At 41.4% G+C, this 22,729-nt stretch overlaps 1 protein-coding gene across 3 annotated transcripts in view; it reads left to right on the forward strand.

Annotated features, from left to right (window-relative positions):
- MECOM (MDS1 and EVI1 complex locus) overlaps positions 1-22,729 on the forward strand; it is a 328,050-nt gene that overhangs the window by 143,271 nt on the left and 162,050 nt on the right. For all 3 annotated transcript variants that reach the window (XM_069024923.1, XM_069024924.1, XM_069024925.1), the window contains exon 2: positions 2,686-3,035. In XM_069024923.1, the coding sequence (XP_068881024.1) occupies positions 2,686-3,035 (350 nt within the window). The remainder of the gene's footprint in view (positions 1-2,685; positions 3,036-22,729) is intronic.

The raw sequence follows: 22,729 nt of genomic DNA on the forward strand, positions 1-22,729 counted from the left end.
TGGCTAAAAACGAGTGTAGCCAGAATGACTGAGATAAGTATAACTGAGGCCTTTGAGTCTGTGAGAGAGAAATTAAACTGGACTGTCCCTGGGGAAGATGAAACATCTGTAAAGCTGTGCTTGCTAAATGTTTAAGGCTCAGCTTGTGCTGGCTTGTGGTCAGGCACTGCTGGCAAGTGGAGCTGAGGAAGGTGGCCCTTTGGGACAGGCACAGAGCAGGTCATCGCTTGCCGTGACTTAAATTATTTGGCTGAGATACCTTGTTATTTTGTGAAGGAGAGTTGACTATGGGACACAGCCTTGGTTTTATGGGATACTGCTTGGCAGGACAGGGACAACAGCAGCGACTGTGTGAGACAGGCTTTTTTTTTTTTTTTTTTTTTTTTTTTTGAGTGTCAGGCACCCAGCTGTCATGGAAAATCAGTGGGATTTAGATGCCTGAAGTTTTTAGCCCTGGCGCCCCCCTTCCAGTGAGCCATGTGCTTATCATCATCCAGATCACTTTCCTTGTGTGATTTCTCTTCCTGCACCCCATGTGTATACATGGGTTAGGGTTTTTTTTTTTTTTAACCCCCATTTCAAAAACAGCTGAAGTCTTTTAGGCAGGACTGCAATCTAAACAGTTGGGGGAAGGCATCTGAAAGGGAGCACGCCTGCCCCACGGTGCATGCAGCATCGCTGCTGGCCTGTGAAGTCAGGGAGCATATTCAAGTCTTGGGGGATGCTCAGGAGGTGTGGATGGACCTCTGTCACCTGTCCCACCATGCTGGAGCAGGACTGTGTTTGGCGGCAGCAGCAGTGCCAAGGTTGCTAAAGCAGTTGTCTCAGTGCAGGGCAAAGTGAGTGGTGGCATCCAGGTGGAGCTGTGTCTCTATCCTTTCCATGCCCTCTTTCCTGTCCTTTGGAGCCCAAGATAAGGGGTGCTGTGGGCAGGAAGGTATGGCATGGGCTCATAAGTGGTAGGCACAGAGCAAGCTCTCTGCACCAGCGCTTTCATGAGCCCTTGAGCATCATTGACAAAGTCAGCTATGACAGGTAGGTGTTCTGAACCATAAGCAGTGGAAAATCCTTCTCTGTATCCTTCTCAGTGAAATGGTGGAGTCAGTCAAGATTTTCTACTTCTCAGAAAGCCAGATATTAGGAAAGTGACAAACTAATCAATATGGGGTTCAGTTGTTAAAGTGCAGGCAGATTCTGCCAAACTGGAGGCCGAGGGGACGGGTAGTTGAACTTTCTTGTGACATGTATGAGGTCATAGCCAGTGCCACATAAAAGAAAGAAAAACAGTTCATGGCTGTGAATAAATTGCTCACAGATGAAGAATCCAGTTTGCCAGTCCTGTGATGGGAGCAATCTATTCCAATGATTTGTTATGTCCCAGTGTTTGTCTTAGGCAGTACCAGAAGCATGAAAGTACAGATATAAAGCCGTGAGATAATATGTAACAAAGATGTGAGAGACAATGGGCTATGACCAGTTTCCAGTGGAAAAGGCATACAGTGCTAATCTACCATGGATAGTTTCTTAAATGAGCAAGAAATTGAAAGAATATTTTAAAGTTTCCTGTTTCTTCACTGAAACAGAGTCATTCTGAAAGCCAAGCCCAGTGTAACGCTTTTGTTTCTGGGTCAACCATATTATGCAAATATCTTCAAGCTCAGGTTTTAAATACCTGATCTCTCAATTTCAGTCCTTGGAGAACAGTATTCTCACCTCCTATTTATGTTTGAATTAAGTGGAATGAGTTCTGGTGTGTATAAAAACCCAATAACATTAATAAGTTTAAGGGAGATTTTTTTGGTTAGTTTTGCTGTTTTGCTCCTTTTGCATGTGTTGTTGGGTTGAGCACTGTATTGCTGGTGCAGCTAAAACCCCTGCTGAAGTAACTTAGCAATACTGACTAAAAAGAATTTATAATTAGTCTTACATTTTAGGCTGTCAAAAATAGTGAGTTTTTCCTTTTTTTGTCTTTTTTTTTGTTTGTTTGCTGGCTAAGCCCCAGAGACGAAGGATTTTTTTTTTTTTTAATGTGTTTTGGATCTGCCCCAGGATTTTTTGCAACTGTAAGAGGAGAATGTTCATGTTCTCCATAAGGTGCTGTTTGGATCCTGAACTTATTTCAGACCATTGCATTTCTTGGAGGTCAATGGTAAGACACTGATTTACATCAACTGAAGCTCTTGCCAAGAGTTGTGTGGTAGGCTGGATCCTTTCTCCAAAGACTAATTGGAGGCCATCAAACTTAATTTTGACTACTTTAGGTTCAATCTGTCTCTCTGAAAGACCAGTGAAGCTTTCCTGCTTTTCACTTCTCTTAGATTTCAGTTGTAACATATAATGCTGGCTTTCAATTGCAATTTCAAAGTGTGTGCGAGGCGCAGTGCTGTATCCAGACCCGACTGGACAATGGGGTGTGCCTGCCTTTACATCTGTCTGCAATTCCCTCGCCTGTGCTCAGTGATGCAAACCACTTTTGATGTCAGGAATATTGAGAAACACTGTGTTACCCCCAGGCCTACACTAGAGAAAAGGCTCAGCTCTGTCCACAGTGAGGCTCTGCAGCAGGATTAGTGATTGATGAGGTCTCCCAAAGTGTCCCTTCTATTCCGTGTGCAGGCTGAAAGGGTTTCATGTGCAGAATCTGTCAGAGTGTTTCAAATCCTACTGTTTGGCTTTCTTTTCCAGGTGATGAATGTTTGTACGAGAGCTTTCCAGAACTTCCCTTACGGGAAGCGCCAGAAGCTGATGGAGAGACTGCAAATGTCCAGTGTCCAACATCCATCAGCATCCAAGAGCCGTCTTCTCCAGCAACCTCCAGCGAAGCTTTCACACCCAAGGAGAGCTCTCCTTACAAGGCTCCAATATACATTCCCGATGACATTCCCATTCCTTCAGAGTTTGAGCTCCGAGAATCCAACATTCCCGGAGCAGGATTAGGGATATGGACCAAAAGGAAGATTGAAGCAGGGGAAAAATTTGGCCCTTTTGTAGGAGAGCAGCGGCCACACCTGAAAGATCCCAGTTACGGTTGGGAGGTAAGATGCTGTACGTTCTTTCGGTCTGTTGAGTTCTTGTGTATCTGTAAACACAGAAATATCTGTAGAATTTGAGTTTTATCCTGTGGCAGCCAAAGCATATTTATGTGCACAGACTGCTTTGGGGCCTTTTGGGGTTTTCTGGATGGAGATGAGTGTAAATTGAAAAAGAACAAAAGTCAGAAATTAATATTGCTTTTCATGCATGAAATCTGTCTGGGTGGATATTGGCAGGTGATGCTTCTTTTGAGGAAAGCAAGGAAAAAGTTGTGTTGTTGGAACATTTTTATACCATTTTTAATCAGGTCTTGGATGGTCCTGCATTATGTCTCTGGTTGAGGGATTTGCAAAATCGCTGAATTATAGGTTTGAAATTAAACTGGGTGCTGCTTTCAGGGTTGCGAATTGCCATGTTCTGTCAACAAATACTAAAATAGCCCTAAAATCCGGTGGCTAAAATTGCTATTGAAAAACCTTGTGCTACTAGGGGCTTCAAAAGCTGGGGGGTTGATCCTGCTTCCATTTAATTTAATGGGAATTTTGCCATTCTTTTGGTGAAGCAGGTTTGGGTGCTGGTGTCATACCCAGCACACACAGTGGTGTGGTTCATGTTACTTCTGCAGATGCTTTGGGAAATGTTGCTTTTCATGAAGGGGCTCATGGACTCCTTTGGCGAGTAGAGGTGTTGGATCTTGCTTTCTCTGCCTTCAGGAGCAACATTTTCCTCACTGTGCTATCACTGTGGATCTGTCTGAGCTCCTGGTCCATGGTCAGGTCAGGGATTCAAACATCAAGTGGTGTTGCTGTTGTGTTATGATGTAACAAATGTTCCTGCATGGTTTTATTCATTGTTTTAACAATGTGCTGTAGGAACAGAGCACAATCTTGGCTTTCCATCTGTACGTTTCCTTTGGTTTCTGATAAGGGGAGCCGTGCAGAGTTTGCATGGCTCTCCAGGGGCATGGCTGACCTCTGGAGAGATGGGAGTTCATTTTCCCAGCAAAAATGGAGTTTCACTGTGGAGCAGAGCCTTGCAGATATGGTGGAAAATGGAAACTTGATTTGCTCTTAACTATCCGTAAACACTAGGGCAGTTCACTCCGAACTTTCCATCCAGCTGTTTAAACTCTTGTGAGACCTGTGACAATGTGACAGAATAGTGTCAGGAGAAGTCATAGACTTGGCAGCACTCTCCTGAGTTAGCAGACTGTGATGCAATATAATTGCTGGTGAGAAATCTTTATTATTTGAAAAAGGCACCAGGAAACCATAAAGTCTGACCTTTAACCACACCACAATTAAGCTCAAATATTGATAACAGAAATTAAAGCAAAACCGTTGATACATGGCTGTACTTGCAGGTTTAATATATTCCAAAATTTTAGGGTATTTTAGACTGGACACTCAAGTGGAGTAGGGCAGGATAACCTAACTAAGACTGAGGGGAAACCCATCTAGATTTTCACACCCTTAGATGCTGGCAATATGCTATGATATTAGAGACTGGTTTTCCTGCTTGAAATATATAAGATTTTGGGGTCTATGATATCCAGACAAGAAATGAATATCTTGATAGTGCTGGAAGCCCAGCTGGCAGCCTGAAACCCTTTCAAGCTGCAGGACTTGTACCATTTGAATAGTGTTATTTATTTGGGACAGCTGGGACAAGTTATTGAAAAGTATTGGAGCAAAATCACACAAAATCAACAGTCAAGTCCCTCTGCAATTTGGTCACTCACCCAGAAGTATTCTGTGATGCTCAGAGGAACTTGAAACTGAATACTTTTCCAAGTGGATTAAATACATTTACTGTCGTTGAAGGGGGACAAAGAAATGCTGGTTACCAGAGTTTGCACAGTGAGTAAAATGGCACATAGTGATGGTTAGGGCTAGAGGAGGGATGTAGGGGAACCTGGTGGTGCTGGAGATGACTTTACTGATGCACCTTCCACCCCAGATGCTCATCATCACACTCAGGAATCCACCACTTCCTTGGCTTATGCTTTGGATATTAAAGGGGGGAAGAAGCTGATACACTGGTGTGTGGGCTCAGGCAGTGCTAAAGGAAGCATGGGATGGTGAGGGGAAGTATCATTTATTGAGGTTTAAGTATGGTCTTGGGAATCTAAGTGTTTACAGTACTGCTGTTTTCTGCTTAAATGGGCACTTTTGGGAAACAAGGTGTATGTCCAGCCAGGTGCCAACAAATGAGAATTCATTCTGCTGCTGCTAATAATCCAGGTGAAATTTCATTTAAATCTTAAATGGAGGAAGGATAGAACCAAAGTTTCTGTGTGGTGCTGGGTGCAGGTTTTAGGTGATCTTGTAGTATGAGAGGTTTTAAAATCTTTCCATAATGATACTTGTTTGATGAGCGAATTGCATTGATGTGAAATGTGGCACAGTAATCTCTTATGTTTGATTACCTGTAATTCCTAGAATAATTCATGGTACTATGGAGTTCAGCTGTGTCTGGTGGCTTCAGAAGGAGGGATGTCCCAACCTGCTCATGCTGCTCCTGGTCCCACAGACCAAAGAAAGTGTTTTGCTATGTCCAGGCTCACCCATTTCTTCACCTCTTGTGTGTAGTTCTCCAAAAAATGTATAGCAGGGTTGCACCATTGCTACTATTTGTGTACTTATCTCTTGAGTAGATTCCCCTGTGGCTGCAGAGAGAATGATCAAGTTATTGTAAAAATAAATATTTTCATTTTATCTGAGTTTAAGGTAGAACGCTGAATGTCCAATGGTGTTTGGCTTTCAAAGATGATTAAGGAGGATTTTTTTTTTTTTGAGGAAAACATAAACATTGAAATAGTTTTGGTAGGAAAGATGAACAACTTCCTCAGCCTTTTTCTGATACTGCATATATTATCCATTCTGTCACAAAACATTTGCTCCTTTTTTGCAATTGTTTAGGATTGCTAGGTAGTCTAAAGTCTTACACTAGAAGATTTTAACCCCAAACCCTACATTCACATTGGAGAGAAGAGTTTACAGTTAACACAAATTTGGACTGTAACTACATTTTTGGAAAGGACATTTTTATTCCCTTGCAAAGGGTTATCATAGTTTTGGGTATTTAGAGCTGTGGGACACTTCTGACTTCCAGTTTTTGTGACATCCATCTGAGTTGATACTGGGATTAGCCTGTGGCAACTGGGAGAGAAGTGGAAGCTGGAGGAACTGCTGCTGTTAAATTCTGCAGCCAGGCAGTAGATGATAAAGAAAAATTTTCTGCAGGAGACCGAGGAATTTCATGGAGCCTGTTCCAAAGTTCCCCTATAGCAAGACTCCCTATGGGATCAATACAGAGTTCTGTCAGAGCAAGTCCAGGAAAACAATGTCTATTGTGTCTATTTATACAGTTCAACCATAAAATACACTCTGGGACAAAGAGAATTTGTTGTGATATAGTCGTGCTTGGGTCATGATTAGAGTGCTGTAGATCAGTTTAAATGAAAAGCCATAAATTTGAATTTTATCTCATTTTGTGGGGCTAGAGCTGAGCATTATCTAATCAGGTATTGGTTAGCTAAAGTACAAATCGAACAGGGGGTCACCGGACAAGGGGAAAGGTCGAGCTTTTTTGCAGTTTGTCACTGGGGTTTTAGTATTTGCCGGCAGCCCGAATATCCGAGGGGGTCGGGAGGCTGCTGCTCGGCGCTTGTTGGAAAAGGGAAAATTGACTGCTGCTTAATCAACAAAGAAAACAAGCTTTTAAGGGATGGCAGTAATTTTTTTTCAAACAAAAGCAAGGGAACACAAATTTAGTGATTTCATCGTGGTTCATGCCCTGCTATGAAAAACAACTGGGAGAGTATTTCAAAGCAAGCCTTTGAGTAGGTCGCCAAAGCACACGCACCTACCTTCGACCAGGAGTCGGCCAATATCCAAATTCAGGTCTCTTGCTGCTCTAGCAAACTCAAAGTCTCATTCATAAGAACAAATTCTTCACAGCTCTTTTGATCCTAAACTTTTATTTCTTTACTAGGAGGGCAAAACCAGGAGCAATAAACTCCAATAAATCAAACCTGTCACAGAAGTAAAAAATATTTTAGAGCTTTATAAAGCAGCATATAATCTGTTTATAGAGCAGAGTATATTTTCCTGTCATGCCAGTGAGGCTGAAAAACAACTCATATTTGGTAGAGTATGCTTGAGCTGATGCTATTACTTCTAAATGGAAATTAGGAGGCCATTTGGCTCTTTATTTATGTCTCCTCTAACATTTTTCATGTGAGTCCTTGGAGAAAACTGCAAAGCTTCCTAAAAATTGTTCTGGAGTGCAAGTTTCCCACTAGTTTGTAGGGACTGGAATAGCTGCAGTTTGAAGCTTTAATGCTGCACTCTTTTCCTGTCTTTTGGCACTTTAAAAAATTAAATTTATTTGAGATTCTGGGATCTAGGTGTACCGTATATTGCTATGAAAATTAAATAATACCTTTAAAAAAAAGTATAGGCTTTTAGAGACGAAATCTAATATATATGCTCCCAAATCTGGGTTGTAGCACCTAAACCAATAGCTTGGTTTTCTTAGCATCCCAAAACTTCTACTGCAATCAGTGGGAGTTACTGACCAATTCCTATGTACAGATGTTAGCCCCTGTTTTTGGGTCCTCCTTTGGAAAAATCTATGCCAGAATGTTGAAAGCAGAATTTTTTTTGTTGTTGTTTGTTTTGTTTTTAATAAAAACAGGACAAAAAGTCTTGTTTTCTAAATAACTTCACGTGGAATTCACACATCTTAAAACTTGAGTTAAGCTACTCTTAATAAACAGTGACAGTGTTGAGGGAAATAACTCCCTCGTAGTCAGGAAAATCACTCTGGGAGACAGCAGCAGATAATGGGTTTTTTTTGAGAAAGGAAAAATAGAAGGAACAAAGACTTCATCACTTGTGAATATTATTCTTTGGGATATGGAGTGTGCCCTAGTGTTAAATAAAAAACCTCTTGATTTTCTGCTGTTGTCTGACACTTTCACACTGCCACTGGTCTGTGACTTTTACAGACCAAATCTTGGCTTTTTCTTGAAATGTTTTAAACAGCATTAACGTGCAAAACAGCACCACACTCAGCCAGGTGGTTGGAAAGCAGGGAAGTATAATACAGATTCCTTGCCTATATTTTCTCCCTGCATATGGATTTCAGCAGTATAGAGACTCCAGGGATTTTTGCAAAATTAATATTGAAGCAAAAGCAGAAACAAGGATGTGGGTTATTCTGTTATTTGGAATTAAAAAGGAATGATTTGTTTTATAGTGGGAGGTGGGGCTGCTTTTTGATCAATACAAGACCGACCTAGTCTTGCAGAGAGCGTGTTCTCCCCCAGATCAACCGATCATCCACTCCTGGCAGCTGCAGGTGGGGGTGACATCCTTACCTTGTCTTCAGCACATAGGTGATGCTTTATCCCATTTGGAGCTCAGCTTTGCAAGGCATAGAGCACTCTGGCTGAGATCCAATAAAGCACTTAGGCACAAGCTTATCATCAACAGGATTACCCAGGTGTTTGAGTTAAGCACGTGCTTAGCTGCCGTGTTAAGCTCTCTGTAAGGGACACAGTGTTCGGAGCACACGGGATGCAGTTCATGCTGAATGTCTTGCCCGGGGTGAGTGTGCATGAGGGTGCTTGAGATGGCCCCTCCAGAGCTGTGTACAAAAAGGACATTGCTGCAAGGGTTACCAGTCTGAATTCTTCTGTTGTTTGCATCTGGGTCTTGTGGTGGGGCTGTGCCCGAGTCAGACACTGCTGCAGCAATAGGAGACCTGTGGCAACGCAGGCAGATGCTGCTTCATGAGCAGAGCATTGCCTTCAGAGTGGGTGTCAGCACCCTACCCCAGCCAGCTCCCTGGGCTTATCACCAGCTTTCTGCCTGCCTGGAGAACACAGGGTTTATAATTGCAAATGAGCAAATATTAGGTCCTTGAATAGCAAGATATGAGCAGGTGGACTTGTCATTCCGTTTAAATTAAATGCATTGACAGAAAAGGGGATCTGTTGGTCCTTTGGGTTGTTTCGTGTGGATGGAAGAGGGTGAGGACAAGAGGGATCATTCAGTGTTGGTCTATGTTGTCTTTCATTACTATTCCCTACTTCCACTCTTCAATTCCTCTAATTCTTTGATTAATGTGATTAAGCAGAGTCTTGCATGAGGTTGGTGGGATGTGATGCTTTGTTCTTTTGGACAAAGACCACAGCCTTCTCTTGGTCAGGCAAAGCTGCTGCACACTGGAAGGGGGGCACAAGATCTTCAAAGCTCCCTCCTGGGCTGGCCAGGGAAGCTGCTCTCAGAAAACCTTCAGATCAATATCACACAAGGGAGCTGAGGGGCTGCAGTGGGTGCTGGAAGGGAGGTGCCACTCACCCCTGTCCTGAGCCAGCTCTGGCACTGTGGCTGTGCTCATGGGACTGGTGAGTCTCTGAGCCAACCCAAGATAAAGGTGGCAACAGCATCAGGAGGAGGTTTTTAGCCAGTGCAGGAGGCTGAGCAGCTGTTGTCATGGCACAGCTGTAAAATCTCACAAAAGCTTTTGTCTCAATGAAACCTGGAATGGTTTGTGTAGAATTGACTATTTCTCCACCCACAGTGGATGCTCCACCATGTCCTTGACCTTGAGGGCAGGAAATTGCACATTCCATGGCATGGTCTAAAGCCACAGAAACCTCTCTGTAGGTCTGTGTGTGTATTGCCCACAAAGCCACTGAGGTTTTAATTTAATCAGGAGGAGCATTAACTCCTGAGGGAAGCAGAGTGAAACCATAAGGGTCAAGTGGACTCAGAAGTAGGAAGGGGAGAAGGAAATTTTGTTACCTTCTTCAGAGCAGAACCAAGAGGATGTTTCAGGAATTTGTAGTTCTCTTCAGAACAAAAAGATTTTTATTTATTTATACACCACCAAGGTAAGTTTTGAGTTCAGTAACATTCTGTCCAAGCAGGTAAGAGCATTAAATTAATAGAGACAAAAGCTGCCACTGGACTAGATTTGAGATTATCAAATTACAAAGAAAAATAAATGAGATATGCCAGACTTCCTTTTAGAAGACAAAGCTGGTAAATTGAATTTAGCCATTAAGAAAGACAACATCAGAAAGAAAAATAAAAAATATTAAACTGAAGAGAATAATAATTGCATCTAATAGAACTGACAAACAATCGTATTTTTTCCCATTAAATAAATATGTTATAAAAAATTTATTATGAAATGCCACATTATGCAAGCCAGGATTCAAAGATGAGTTCTTTGCATTAAGTACAGTAGATGCCATTAAGGAAAACAGTCAATATGTCACTAAGCCACGGCCTGTAAAATTAAATTGATTTGGTAAATGTAAGTAAGATAGATCTGTTTGCTTTCATCATCAATTTTGAGAGGGTGAACAGGTGATGTCACCAACCTGGGAGCGATAAAGATGCAGGACCATCTGGAAAGCTTTGTGATGGATGGGCAACTGCTTTTGGATAGTGACAGTGCTGTGGTACTTTGTCACTTGGGATGCAGTACTTAATAACTTTTCAATACCATCATAATAAATTTCACTGCCTTATTAATATAGAAATGGTGAGTTATTACTGTGATGGCTATTGTAAATAACAAGAGATGCAGCTGTCAGAAGCTGATTGTTTGGGCATGTTTCTTTAAGCAACACAGTTGACTTGGGATAATCAGCGTATGTCTGTATCAGCAGAGTTTATTGCTCTTGTCAAAAGAAAAAGCGGCATTATTCAAAAATTATATGAAGTCCATAATAAACAAGTTTAATATATTATCAGACTTTTCCTATAAGTTTCCTAACATGGAACAATAAATCACTTTTAATAATGCCTTTCTGTGTACAATAATATCCTTATGCTGTAATAATGTCCTTTCCTAACTATTCACCAAACAGAACTTCTGAAAAAACATAAAGGCATCTCGCACTCATCAGAACACTTACAAAATTAAATTTCTCTATTTCATTAAAAGGCTTCTTCTGATATAAAGCTGATGGGCTCTAGCTGTGTCTTTCTTTTTTCTGTTTTAATTGAACAGATGTAGTTAAAAGTAATCTACAACAAAGAAATACAGACAAAATTATAACCATGTGTCCCTAAACACTGGCAGGAAAGAGCATCTGTGGGTGTTTTATGAAAGCCCAGCACTGCTCCGTGACATTGCTGCTAATGTCATTGGGCTGAGGACTGGAGAGAAACAAAATGCATAGATAGCTGTTAGCAGAAGATGAATTACCAGATCAATCATTTAGCACCATTCAGAGTATTACACCATTGTTCCCTGGGAAGATAATTAAATCAATGATGTCTTTCTTATTTGTGTAAAGAGCCACGAACTTGTAAAGAATATCCAAACCTCCTCAAACATATTATTGCTGGATTTTTTTTTTTTTGTTTAAAACCCTACTGACTTTGCCTTTCAGGCTCTAGCTTTGTCCCTCTTTTCAATTAAATGTCTCTCCACCATTTCTATGACTGCTGAAAAGAGAGCCAGCAGTCTATTAACAGGCAATAAAGTTCAGGAAGCCTAAGACTAGTTTCTTGGGTCAGAGGTGAAAATTGCATACTAAATGAAACAAAGGTGTGTCTTGATGGCTCAACAAGCACTGGAGAGACGAGCATACATGTGGGCAGGAGAAGATGGTCCTCATTAAACAGAAGCAAATGAACACAGGTTTTGGGGTATGGCAAGATGCTTATTAACCCAGCTGAACACATGCACTTCAGAGGACACAGCATTGAGGTTTGATGTTTAACAATAGCATTGCAGTCTGGGTGCTTGCTCTAATAAAGACATCACAAAATTTGAAAAACCAAAGAGAAGCCCAAATTTTGTTTGCTAGAACCTGCAGCTCAGGATATGTTTGTCAGACACATACAGAAGTATACTTATTTGGAAGCAAAAAACCCCAGTAATTGGCTAATAGAGTATTTCTACCCCAGAGGGTATTAATATGGAGCTTTATTGTTGTGACAGCCCTCATGTTTCCTGGCTGAATGGTAGGTGGCACACACAGGAGTGAGGACAGAGGTTGTCATAATCCTGCCTGACTTTATGAGATCGCACAAACTTTGGCACATACAATACTCATTAGTTCAGGAAAGAAGTACAAATGTTAAGTGGCCCTTCCTTTTAAAGCACAGACCTCGTGTTTAGTGTGGAAAGATGTAAAAGAGCCCACAAAAAGCATAACATTTCATCAGGTGAAGCCTATGGTGTAAGGGGCTCTGGTGTATAGTGGGTTTCCCAAAGTGTTGTTCTTAGTCTTAACTTGATGAAGTGTATTGGCAACACACAGAGAGTGGGCTGGGCGTGGAGCTGCTCAGGATTTCCAAAAGAACCCTCCTATCTTCTTGAAAAGGCCTCATGTGGCTGATGGGCTTTCCAGAAGTGTAGCTATTTGCTACACGGGTGTTTCACTAAAAAATAAATCTGAATATTAATGGTTTTTTTAAGAGATTTGTGGTCACAGTATTTCAAGACCATGGTAGTAATGTTGATTTTGTGAAAAAAAAAGTGAAACTCTCCTGGAGGGGAAAATGGAAGTTTGGGGATGGGAAAGATTTAGCATCACTGCATTTACAGAAAATATCCTGTAAAGGTGAATTATAAGTACTGATATAGTGTTAACCTTCAGATAAGGCAAAATTTGCTTGCAGACATAGAAAAAGTGATTTTTCTTTCCAGTCTTAACTTGGCACCCACGTGTTTGGAATATCTACATGTGTAGGCAGCCAAATGAGCAGTTAGCAACAAGGAGAGAAAACTATTTTTCTGTCTTCCTTTAGTGCTAAACCCAGAAATGACCCCACCAAACCCTCTGTGCCTGCAGAGTAAAATGCTGTCGATGGCTGGGGTGGGCAATGATGTGTTTGGTGCCTTGCCTTTGAGACACACCTCCTCTCTTGCACAGAGACCAGTATTTTACCATTTCCCCCCTAGTTCAGACGATGTGAAGAGGCCTTTTATATTATTTGTTTGTAGATCTCTGGTCTCAAATTGCATTTTTGTCTACCTGCTGACCCTGGGCTGTGCACTTCTCTTTACTTCCTTCATCCCTGTTCTCCTCCTCTCATAACTGGTTCTCCACGTTGTTCCAAAACCTTGGAGTCAGCTGGAATCCCTGCTCAACCTTGTGTAAAACTTCCTTCTTCCTGGCTTCTTCCATTTTTTTGCGAGTCCCATCTCTCTCTGCCCTTTATATCTGGCCCTCATCTTCCTCAGTTTATATTTCAGCAGGGCAGTGCCATAATGGCATCCAGCACTGGCTGTGCACATGGTTTGCTGACCAGGCTCCATCTGCCTTTTAGTGTCTGCATATATTTTAGTTTTCTACCACATCTTTTCCTTTCTCAGCTCTCCTCATGTCAAAAATCTCGGTGTTCCTCAGTTCTTTTAGTATTGGGACTTTCCTTTTGCTGTGGACACAGTCTGCTCATTCCTTCCCACAAACTCTTCCCTCTGCTTGAAATATCACCGGTTCCACTCTTGGCAAAGCAGCTCAATCCCTACCAGTATGGACCCTTGCTATTCCCTTTTGGAAGCTGATTTTCTCAAGTCACCTCACCAATTCGATGGCTGGCATTGTTGCAAAAAAGGCAACATCTCAACTTCCCTCATTAAAGCCATTTTCCCTCACACTAATGCAAACAGAGATGAATAAAACATGTTTTAGGCAGATTTCACAATAGTTTAAATAATTATTAGAAGATTATGGCTTTAACAGAAGTTTCTGTGTGTAAAGAAACCCTCGTGGTAGGTATTTAGCTCAGGGAGAGTGACTTGTTTGGCATTTTCATTCAAATACTTTTGTGCTTCTCTGGCATTTTTAAGACTGGACTATCTGATCCCACCACCCATGACAACAATGCAGAAGTAGAAAATGAAAATTCTGGTTTTCAGCCCCAGCATTCCTGAATAAAATTTAGCTGATTGCAACAGTATCATTTTGGGTGTGATTTTTAGTGGGTTTGAGCTTGAATGGGTTTAGAATAGGTGCTTGAGCAGCTTTTGTCCCCATGCTAATGCCCCTGCAGCAGTGGGAGTCAGGAGGAGTGAAATGATGACCTGAAATAGCAGATGGCTCCAAACAGAGCTGGATTAATGTGAAATGGGGCCCTGGTCCTGTCCAGCCAGGAAAGCTTCAGCCAGCCTGGAGGCTCCCGTGCCCCATCCCACCCAACATCCCCACAATCAAATCCAACATCACCGAGCCCCTGGTCCTTCTGCAGCACAGAAATTCCCCAAATGGTCTCCAGCAGCCCTGACAGCACCATGAGCCCTGTGCCATGCTGAACACAAAGCGGCAGAGGGATTAAAACCCAATTTGCCCGTATTTTGATGGGCTTTGTAGAATTTTTTATATGTAACTTATACATTTGATGTGTTTGGAAAGGCTCAATAGTACTGTTCCTCCTCCTGTGATATTGCTAGGCTTGCTCTGTAATGTTGAAGAAGAAAAAAAAACGGTCTTAGTGTTGGGAATTATAAATAATTTGATGCAACAGGTTTAAGTTACCATTTTTGTGGTGAAAAGAAAAGCTTAGCATGATCCAGATTTTCCTTGGTTTCCTCCCATTCTGCTGAGAAGCAGAGGTATTCACATTTCTTTGTCTAACAGTTTTATAATGTCTTAAGAGATTAACAGTGAGCATGAATGAGGGGCTGAGGATTAGACGACAAAAAGCCCGAGCCGTCCACTACCTTGTTTGCACATTTTACATTTTTCAGCATTGCCGAGCGAGTATAGAAACTAAGGAAAGATAATAAGGACCAGAGTCCCAAAAGTGTTTAGTGATTCAAAAAAATTCAGATGCCATGTCAGAACTGACAGAATGATGGAGCATTATGTGGCAGGACCCACTTTTTTGTCTTAGGGTAAGCTCTCGCCCTGAGTGAATGCAGATGTTATCGCAGGATCCCAGACAGACAGTCAGTGAAATGTGACAAGCTGTCAGCAAAGTTACACTACGTTGAGTTTGCTAAAATATCCCAAAGCTTTATACATGGCCTTTTTTTTTATTATTATTTTTTTTTTTATGTATATACATATAAAACTGTTAGCTCAATCGGTTGGGAGGTTAAAAAAAAAAGGATGAAAAAAGAAATGGTTACAGTAATCTTTCCAGTCGGGAATCCTTTGAATGGTTCAGACATGGCTGTAAAAGTTTTTTAAGAGTAGGGGGAAAATGATTATCTGAAGTATTTGGAAGGTTACATTGGCATCAGTGAGATTTGTGAAGGCAAAGCGCAGGGTAAGGCTGTTAACCACATGTCATACTGTGTCAGTCATTCCCCGAATGATTTGGGTATTTACCCCTGTGAAATGCTTAGTCAAATCAGTAATAGCAGCCAGCAGAAGTAAACCTTACCCGTGCTCAGCTTGGTTTTCTCTTTAGCAGGGTATCAGCTTCAAAACGGGGGAGTTATAAGCAATTATAATTCCTTTACTGTTTTTTTTTTAACCTCAAAATTAGACGCAAACAAGCTGGTAAAATTGCAAACTGAATAGTAAAAAGGATGTCAAGTGAACTGATTAAAACATGCTCCAAAAATAAAAATATATGTCAGGGCAAATCAATGCAAATGATCTGAATTCAGATGCTCTGAAGTCATAATGAGGCTCAGAAAATGACTTTTGTTTTGAATTTTGGGTCTTCAAGAGATATTTGATTTGTAAATATTGTAACAAGATATAAGCTTTTAAAATTTTGTGTAGAAAAAAAGGGGCTCCGTTCTCCATAATCCAAAATATTTAACTTTCAAGGAATGTGCAGGGAAGCGATGTGCTCGCTGTTTTCTTCTTTTAATACTTCATTATGTAGAAAATATAATCTGGGAAAGTCAAATATTTTTACACATGCAACTGATTTTCACTGTTGAATTAAGACTGACTCAGATTCAAGCTTTTACATAATTAGAGGACAGGGAGCCTAAAATACTGATGTTTTCAATTTATTTCACAGCTTTATTTTAAAGGTATATTTCCTCATACAGGCGAGTAGATTTTGATTTGAAAACGCTAAAGTAAATTGTATATCTCTTTTGTAAGTAATTATATATATATCACTCAGAGAAACCCCTTAATAGTCTCTATTCTTGTCTTATTACTGTTAACTTAAGCCTAAATTTAATGAGAAGGCTGTTTATAGTGGCACAAACTAATATATTTTGCTAGAATAGGAGTTGCAGTACGTTTGTTCTCCTGGAAGCAGAGCAGAATAATGCGTGTGATTTATAATCAATTTAGGTCTGCTTCGGAATAAGATGATCTTACATTATTTGTTTCCATACAGCAAAAATATTAATTTACTTCTAGAGGCAGGGGAGAAAGGGAAACGTAGGCAGCCACAATTTAGTGCAATTTGTATTACAACAAAATGTATTACCAGCCAACACAACAACCTTCCGGACTGGGAAAAACGGGATGCAAAGACACTTAGGAGATAACATCTCACATAGTGCTTTTGAAAAAAAAAACCCAACAAACCCTCGAAGTAAACAATCCAACTAAATTATGCATATGGAGGAAATGATTGAGAATATGTTTAGCTGGTAATCGCACTCATGCCGAAGTTTTAAATTTCATCTGTCTGCTCAGATCTATTGTGATCCATTAAGTGGCTTCCTTTTTTTCCGACAAATTGAATGCTGCAACTGCAAGGAGCTCTTTTGTTCTTTTAATTCAGTCAGCATGGAAATGATTTTCTCATTTCAGGCCCTTTTCTGTCCTCTCTTCATTGTGTCAATAAAATAGAGTTGTGCAGAGCTGCTCTAATCAGCTTAGAGTGCTAATTCATTGCACTGGGATGCTATCTGGGTCCGGCTACAGGTGGGCACTATAAGGGGTCAGTCTCCAGGGGAGTCTAATTGTGTCTCTCTTGGGTCTTGTTTGTGGAATAACTCAAATCTCAAACCCTGGCTTAAGAAAGGAAGGGAAAATGCACAAGCAGCGGCATGCAGGGGCACAAACCCTCTCTAGATCCACCACTCGGTCTCAAAGTTTTTTCTGTTTTGACACTGGGGAAGGGAATGCTTTAGTTCAGAGGAAAAAAGATTGATAAAAAACTTTGTAGATCCAATATAAATTTGTGAAGGTATGTGGTCATTTTGAGATACAGGTGTGCAAGAGGGAAAGGAATGCTTTTGTGCTGGCGAGAGGCTTTGGGGAAGCCTCACCTTTAAATTTTTGAGGCTTTCAAAAGGCTAACTAAAACCAGGAAAATATTGAAATGACAAATCCCCTCTGCAGCTGCCAGTGGTGGTTTTGAGCAAGCTTTTTGCCAGGCATGCAGGCATGTGGATTGTGAGGGATTCTGCCCAGCCCTGAGGAGCCCAGGGAATCCTCAGGCAAGCGAGGCAGGGACCCTGGGTGCCCCAGTCCCACTTCAGTGCCTGATCCCCATGGCAGCCCTGTCCTCCCAGTGTGGAGGGGCTGTGCTAACAGCAGGAGGTGATGCTTTCTGCTGGAGACTTCGTGTCTTATGTTGGGTTATGTCAGAGAACAGATTGGGAATGACCAAGAGAGGATCAGTGCAAGGGGAATGGAAACCTCACGTTTGTCTTCTGCCCCAATATCACGCAGTTTGGCCTCAGAACTGTCCCTGACACACGACAAGCAGGCTACAGGCTTTGCTGGTTTGGTTTTGGTTTTTTTTAATAGATGTATTTGTGTTTACTGCCAACCACAAAAAAAGCCTGAGAAAAGAGACACTGATGGGGAAAAGGAGAGGGAATTCCCAGTGAATCTCCTGTTTCTTGCCACCTTGTCCCAGGGTGGGGGTGCGGGAGCATCTGTCCTTGTTTCTGCCAGTTCTGCATCTCTAGGACAGCCTTGGCACCTCTTCCATCAAGTACTGATCAGAAACTGCCCAAATTTCCCAGACAGACATGCTAGATGCTGCCAAATATCTTCCTGAAGCAAGGCCAGCAACTCCAGCACAGCTCTGCTCCCAGCAGTTGCTATGCAAGCCAACAGAGATGTACATAGATGAGTTATAGGTCTCCTACCAAAAATTTCTCAGTGTCTTAAGGATGGCAGAGCAGCCGGGGCACATCCCCTGGCTGTGGAGGAAGGGTACGGCTCATGGCAGAGCAACCAGTGACTCTGCGGAAAGAAAAATGCAGTAAAAGTGCTAAAGAAAACTGAACAAATCATAAATTTCCTTAATAGTTCAGCAAGAGGTGAAAAGCTGTTTATTTGGACAGCATTTTGCTTTTAAATTAGCATGAAGATTTTCCCACAGAATGCATTTCCCTTGCCCATAATTGTTCATCCAAAAAATAAAAAATGGGCACTTCTTGGAATTACTTAAAAAAAATCTCAGTTCTGAAAAAAAAAATTGGGTTCCTCCCAGACCCTTTTTCTCCTCTGTGTGACTGAGGTTCTCTGTGGTTTGTGCGGGGGGAAAAGTGGGCAGGTCATGGCTGTGGCACATGGCCCTGGGGCAGGAGCAGGTCCTCTCCTGGAGCACAGCAGGTTTGCGGAACGGGGAGGTGAAAAAGTCTCCCAAAAGCTGGTGCTTTTCCTACAGAGAAGCAGTGCTGACTCAGAAATGCAAAATGAGCTCTGCAGGGCATCAAAGCCTCATCCTTGGCTACTTCCATGGCTGCAGTCCTCCTTCACTCCTAACTCAGCCTGACTGAGTTTGGGCAGGACTGTTCCCCACCGGTGGATTTCCTACAGGAGATGTTGATCTATTGTGGTTTTGTGGCAGAGCCGCCACCGTGAAAATTAATTAACATACCTGAAGACACCCCTGAGCAGGAAATCATAGTGCTGCTCTGTGATTCAAGGGTGAATAGGATCTCTCTATTATCAAAAACTCCATCAGGGAAGAGGAAATTAAGTTCCTAATTAGACAGTGTCCAAAGGAAGAAGTGAGGCATTGAAGAGATGAAGAAAATTGAGAGGTAGCTGATGCCCGTATCAGGCTAATGATAGAAAAGGAAATAGTAGAGCTTGAAAGGTCGCTGACCTTATTAGGCTTGGAGAAAAGTAGTAGATCTTCAAAAGCTTTCACCTATGATAGGTTGACAATGTGTGAAGTTCTCAAGATGGTCAGAGAGGAAAGACAGCCCAGAAAGAGCATGGGAACAAATTAGGTAGATTACAGTGAACTGCAGAGATACAGCATGAAAAGCATATTTGGAAAAGAGAGGAATTCAAAGAAGAAACAGCCAGAAATGTTTCATTTCTTGGTGAGATCTATTTTCACTACGAGTACAGGATTTTCTTTTCCACTTAGTAGTTTTATTTTTTTTACCATCAATTAAACTCGGTAATGATCCGTCACTGGGTTTAACATTTCCCTAATAAAGTCTTTGCTTTCTGCTAAACTGAAATATTTCAGTGGTAGCCAACTCTGAATATTAACTTCAGTGAGATGAAGATAGTGTTGCTAATAATAACTTCAGCATTAGTTTTTGAATATAAGAACACTTAGTGAAAGCATTTTTAGATCCCTTAGTGGCAAGAGACTTTTACCTTGGAATACCAAACCTGGCCAGCTGCAAGAATTTTAAAGGCTGTTACAGGCTATTTTCTCAGTAGGTAAAAACTCCCTGGCTCTTTAAATGAGATATTACAAGAAACAAGTCTATAGCAAGTCAAATGAAATGCCCCTAAAGCCTGCCTCCTCCCAGCCTCTCTTCCTGCAGCAGTTTCGTGCTGTCCGTAGGTGATTTCTCGGAGCCAGCAAGGCCTGATTAAAATCCTCCCTGCTGGTTCATGTACAAACATGGCTTTGAGTTTAGAGGTAAAGTTGCTTCTCTGTCTTTCTGGTAAATGCTTAAGTTTTCTTGTTCCGACCGTTGGTATGAAAGGGGGAGAAGGAATGCAAAGAAGAGGAAATTAAAAATACAGCACTGCACATTTTTCATGCAACAGGACCAGTCCATTTACAATGTAACATAACAGCAGTTTTTCAATCAAAATAAATGAGGACAAATTCTCTGCTGGTAAAAGTGGATGTAGCACCATGACTTTCCCTTAACGTAAGCAGAGCATGATCCACTCCAACATAATAAACTCAATGTAAAGACAGAGCATGAAAAAACCTGAATTTTTTCTTTTGCTGGGAGCAAATTTAATGGCTTTTTTTTTTTAATGCTGTGTGAATAACAGGGCTGTTTTTAAGTAAACACCTTGTATTGTGAAATTAAACCCCCCCTTGCAGACAAATGCTACCATGTGGCATTTGACAACTAAGACAAAGACGCTTCCTGAATTTAAAGCTAACACTTTTATCATCAGAAGGAAAAACAGACTTGAGTGTACTTCCTATCTTTTTCTGGAGTTTGTGGTCCCTTCCTGAAGCAGAACCACCTTGTAGGACTCCAGCCTGGAGGCCAGAAGTGTTTCTGTACCCGTGGCCAGGAGCACAGCACGTACCTGCTTCCCTTGGAGGGCTCTGTGGAATGGATTCCGGGTGCTCAAGATCCCGGAGATGGGGAAGGGCTGCCATCCCTGATTAGATGTGGTTTGTAATAGTATCGTCCTGTTTTCACTCACCACGGTAGAACATTTCTACCAGGCTAACAAGGCATAGGGTAATGAGAAACATGCCAAGTTTAAGGGAAAGAAGAGTCAAACCTTCGTACAGGAAACAAATGTGATCAATTACCCCAAGTGCAGAGCTCACAGATACCTTATCTTAAGACTCCTTAAAATAAGAACTTGATTGTTTCCAAATGTGTCTAAGAAGTTAGTGATAGAAGCACATTAATGCGAGAGACACGGGAAATTTTATTACCTCCAAAAATTGTCATTATTACTGGCGTCTAAAGATATGGAGAAATCAACACAACTGTCTAACACACGATCGTGGCAATAAATCTACAACTCCCTGTGCATGTGCAGGCTGTATGTAGAAGCAGATTTTCAGCACTATATTATTGTAGTCATTAAACCATATTTCAAAATCTACCAATACTTATCACAATATGAAAACCCTCTTTTGTAGTTTCCTTTTTTGGTTTGGTTTGGTTTTGTTGGCATTGGACTTGCTTCTTTTCTTCAAATATATTAAAGAAGTTTTGCTGGTTAACTACTCTCTTTGTAGGTGTTGCACCATCTGTAGAAGGCTACTGAGCTTGGGCTGACACTGGAGATCATTAGCTGAAATATCTGACAAACAGGGTGTTTTCTAAAGATGCATTAGGAGCAGGGAAAAATGTGCAATGGCCAGGTCATACTGAGGTATGAGCTTTGACCTGAAGATATATGACTCTCTCCAAGGTTTATTTTGTAAATCTGGAATGCTTAGGACAGGAATATATTGTTTTTCGTGGAAGTGCTACTGTAGGTAGGGACATCACCCATGGATGAATTAAGAGGAGAAGGGAAGCCACTGCAGAAAATCTAACGTGATTTTCCCATGCTTGCAATTCCCTTTGGCATCAGCAGGAGTTGTGTGCAAGGTCTGATGAAGTATATGACCTAAAAATCACAATTCTGTTAGAGTAACTCTCTGAGATGAACATGATACCTTGTGTGGGTGCATTTACACAGGCTGAGACCTTGTCTCCAGAGCAAGGCAGTTTTGCCAGTGGTTTTAACAGGAGTAACACCAGCCTCTTGTATTTCTACCCACAATGGTATTCCTCAGGAAAGCAGTTTAAAAGCTGGGCTCCGAGGACTGATGCACCAGTAGAAAACATCAAAATACAGTGTTAGTGGGTTTTGTCAATAAGGAGTCCAGATTGGATTTCAAAGGTGTCTGTTCACTTATAGATCCACACCTGATCCACCTTTGCATAACGTGTACTGAAATGAGGGCTGGAACATTTAAGTTGTGCTAGACATCTCTTGACATAGTATTTGCTGTGTGAAGGGTGTTATTGCATCATTCAGCAGGGGCTTGTTTCCTTTAAAACGTGTTTGCCTCTCTCATGGCATCATCTTTAGCATGCTATTCTGTTTGGCATTGTTGTTTCCTGTTTGACATGAAAAAGTAAGTTGTTTTAACATTCACACACATTTGCTAATTCCAAAAGACTTAAGTGTTCATCACAAAGAGTTGTTTAGGTGCAGCTAAACCCTTCAGACATGCTTGTTACAGTGATGCGTGTTACAGGTGGGCATTTCTGGGGACAACACTAAAATGTTTTAAAAAGAAGTTTCAGGCATTTGCCTGGAATTATATTCAATACCAACCTGTTATAGTTTATTAAAGTTCTGCACTTTAGCCTGGAGACATTTGCCAGTACAAAAGTAATGGCTGCTTTAACATCCGTGTACAAAAGTGGAATTTAAGAGATTAACTTGCATTTGACCTACTTCAGCTCTCCTGGTAATGAGGGGTGCAGAGGCACAGAATTAATTTCTCTCAATTTGTGGCTCTCAGGGGTGCTGCTAAGTTTGAGAGTGCTTGAATTTTAAGAGCCTCCTGGTGTGTTGAGAAGGTTTTGTTACTGCACAGAGTTCTGTTAGCGGCAGGGACTGAAGTGCCAGTTTTATCTATCTGATTAATAGCCTGATGGAGTTCTAGTGTATCTTTGAAAGAAAAAAACATATTTTCTCTCCCACTTGAAGGGCATTTTTTCCCACATACCCTGATTCTCTTTCACCTCCCAGTAACAGCTCGAAACAGCCAACGGACTGAGAAATGTCTACTGGGCCTAACTTTGTCTGCAGCTCTCACACCAGACTTGTTTCACCTTTCCAATAATCTGGGCTTTAGTCAAGATCTGTTGA

This window comes from Aphelocoma coerulescens, chromosome 9 (genome assembly GCF_041296385.1).
Source record: "Aphelocoma coerulescens isolate FSJ_1873_10779 chromosome 9, UR_Acoe_1.0, whole genome shotgun sequence".
NCBI lineage: Eukaryota > Metazoa > Chordata > Aves > Passeriformes > Corvidae > Aphelocoma > Aphelocoma coerulescens.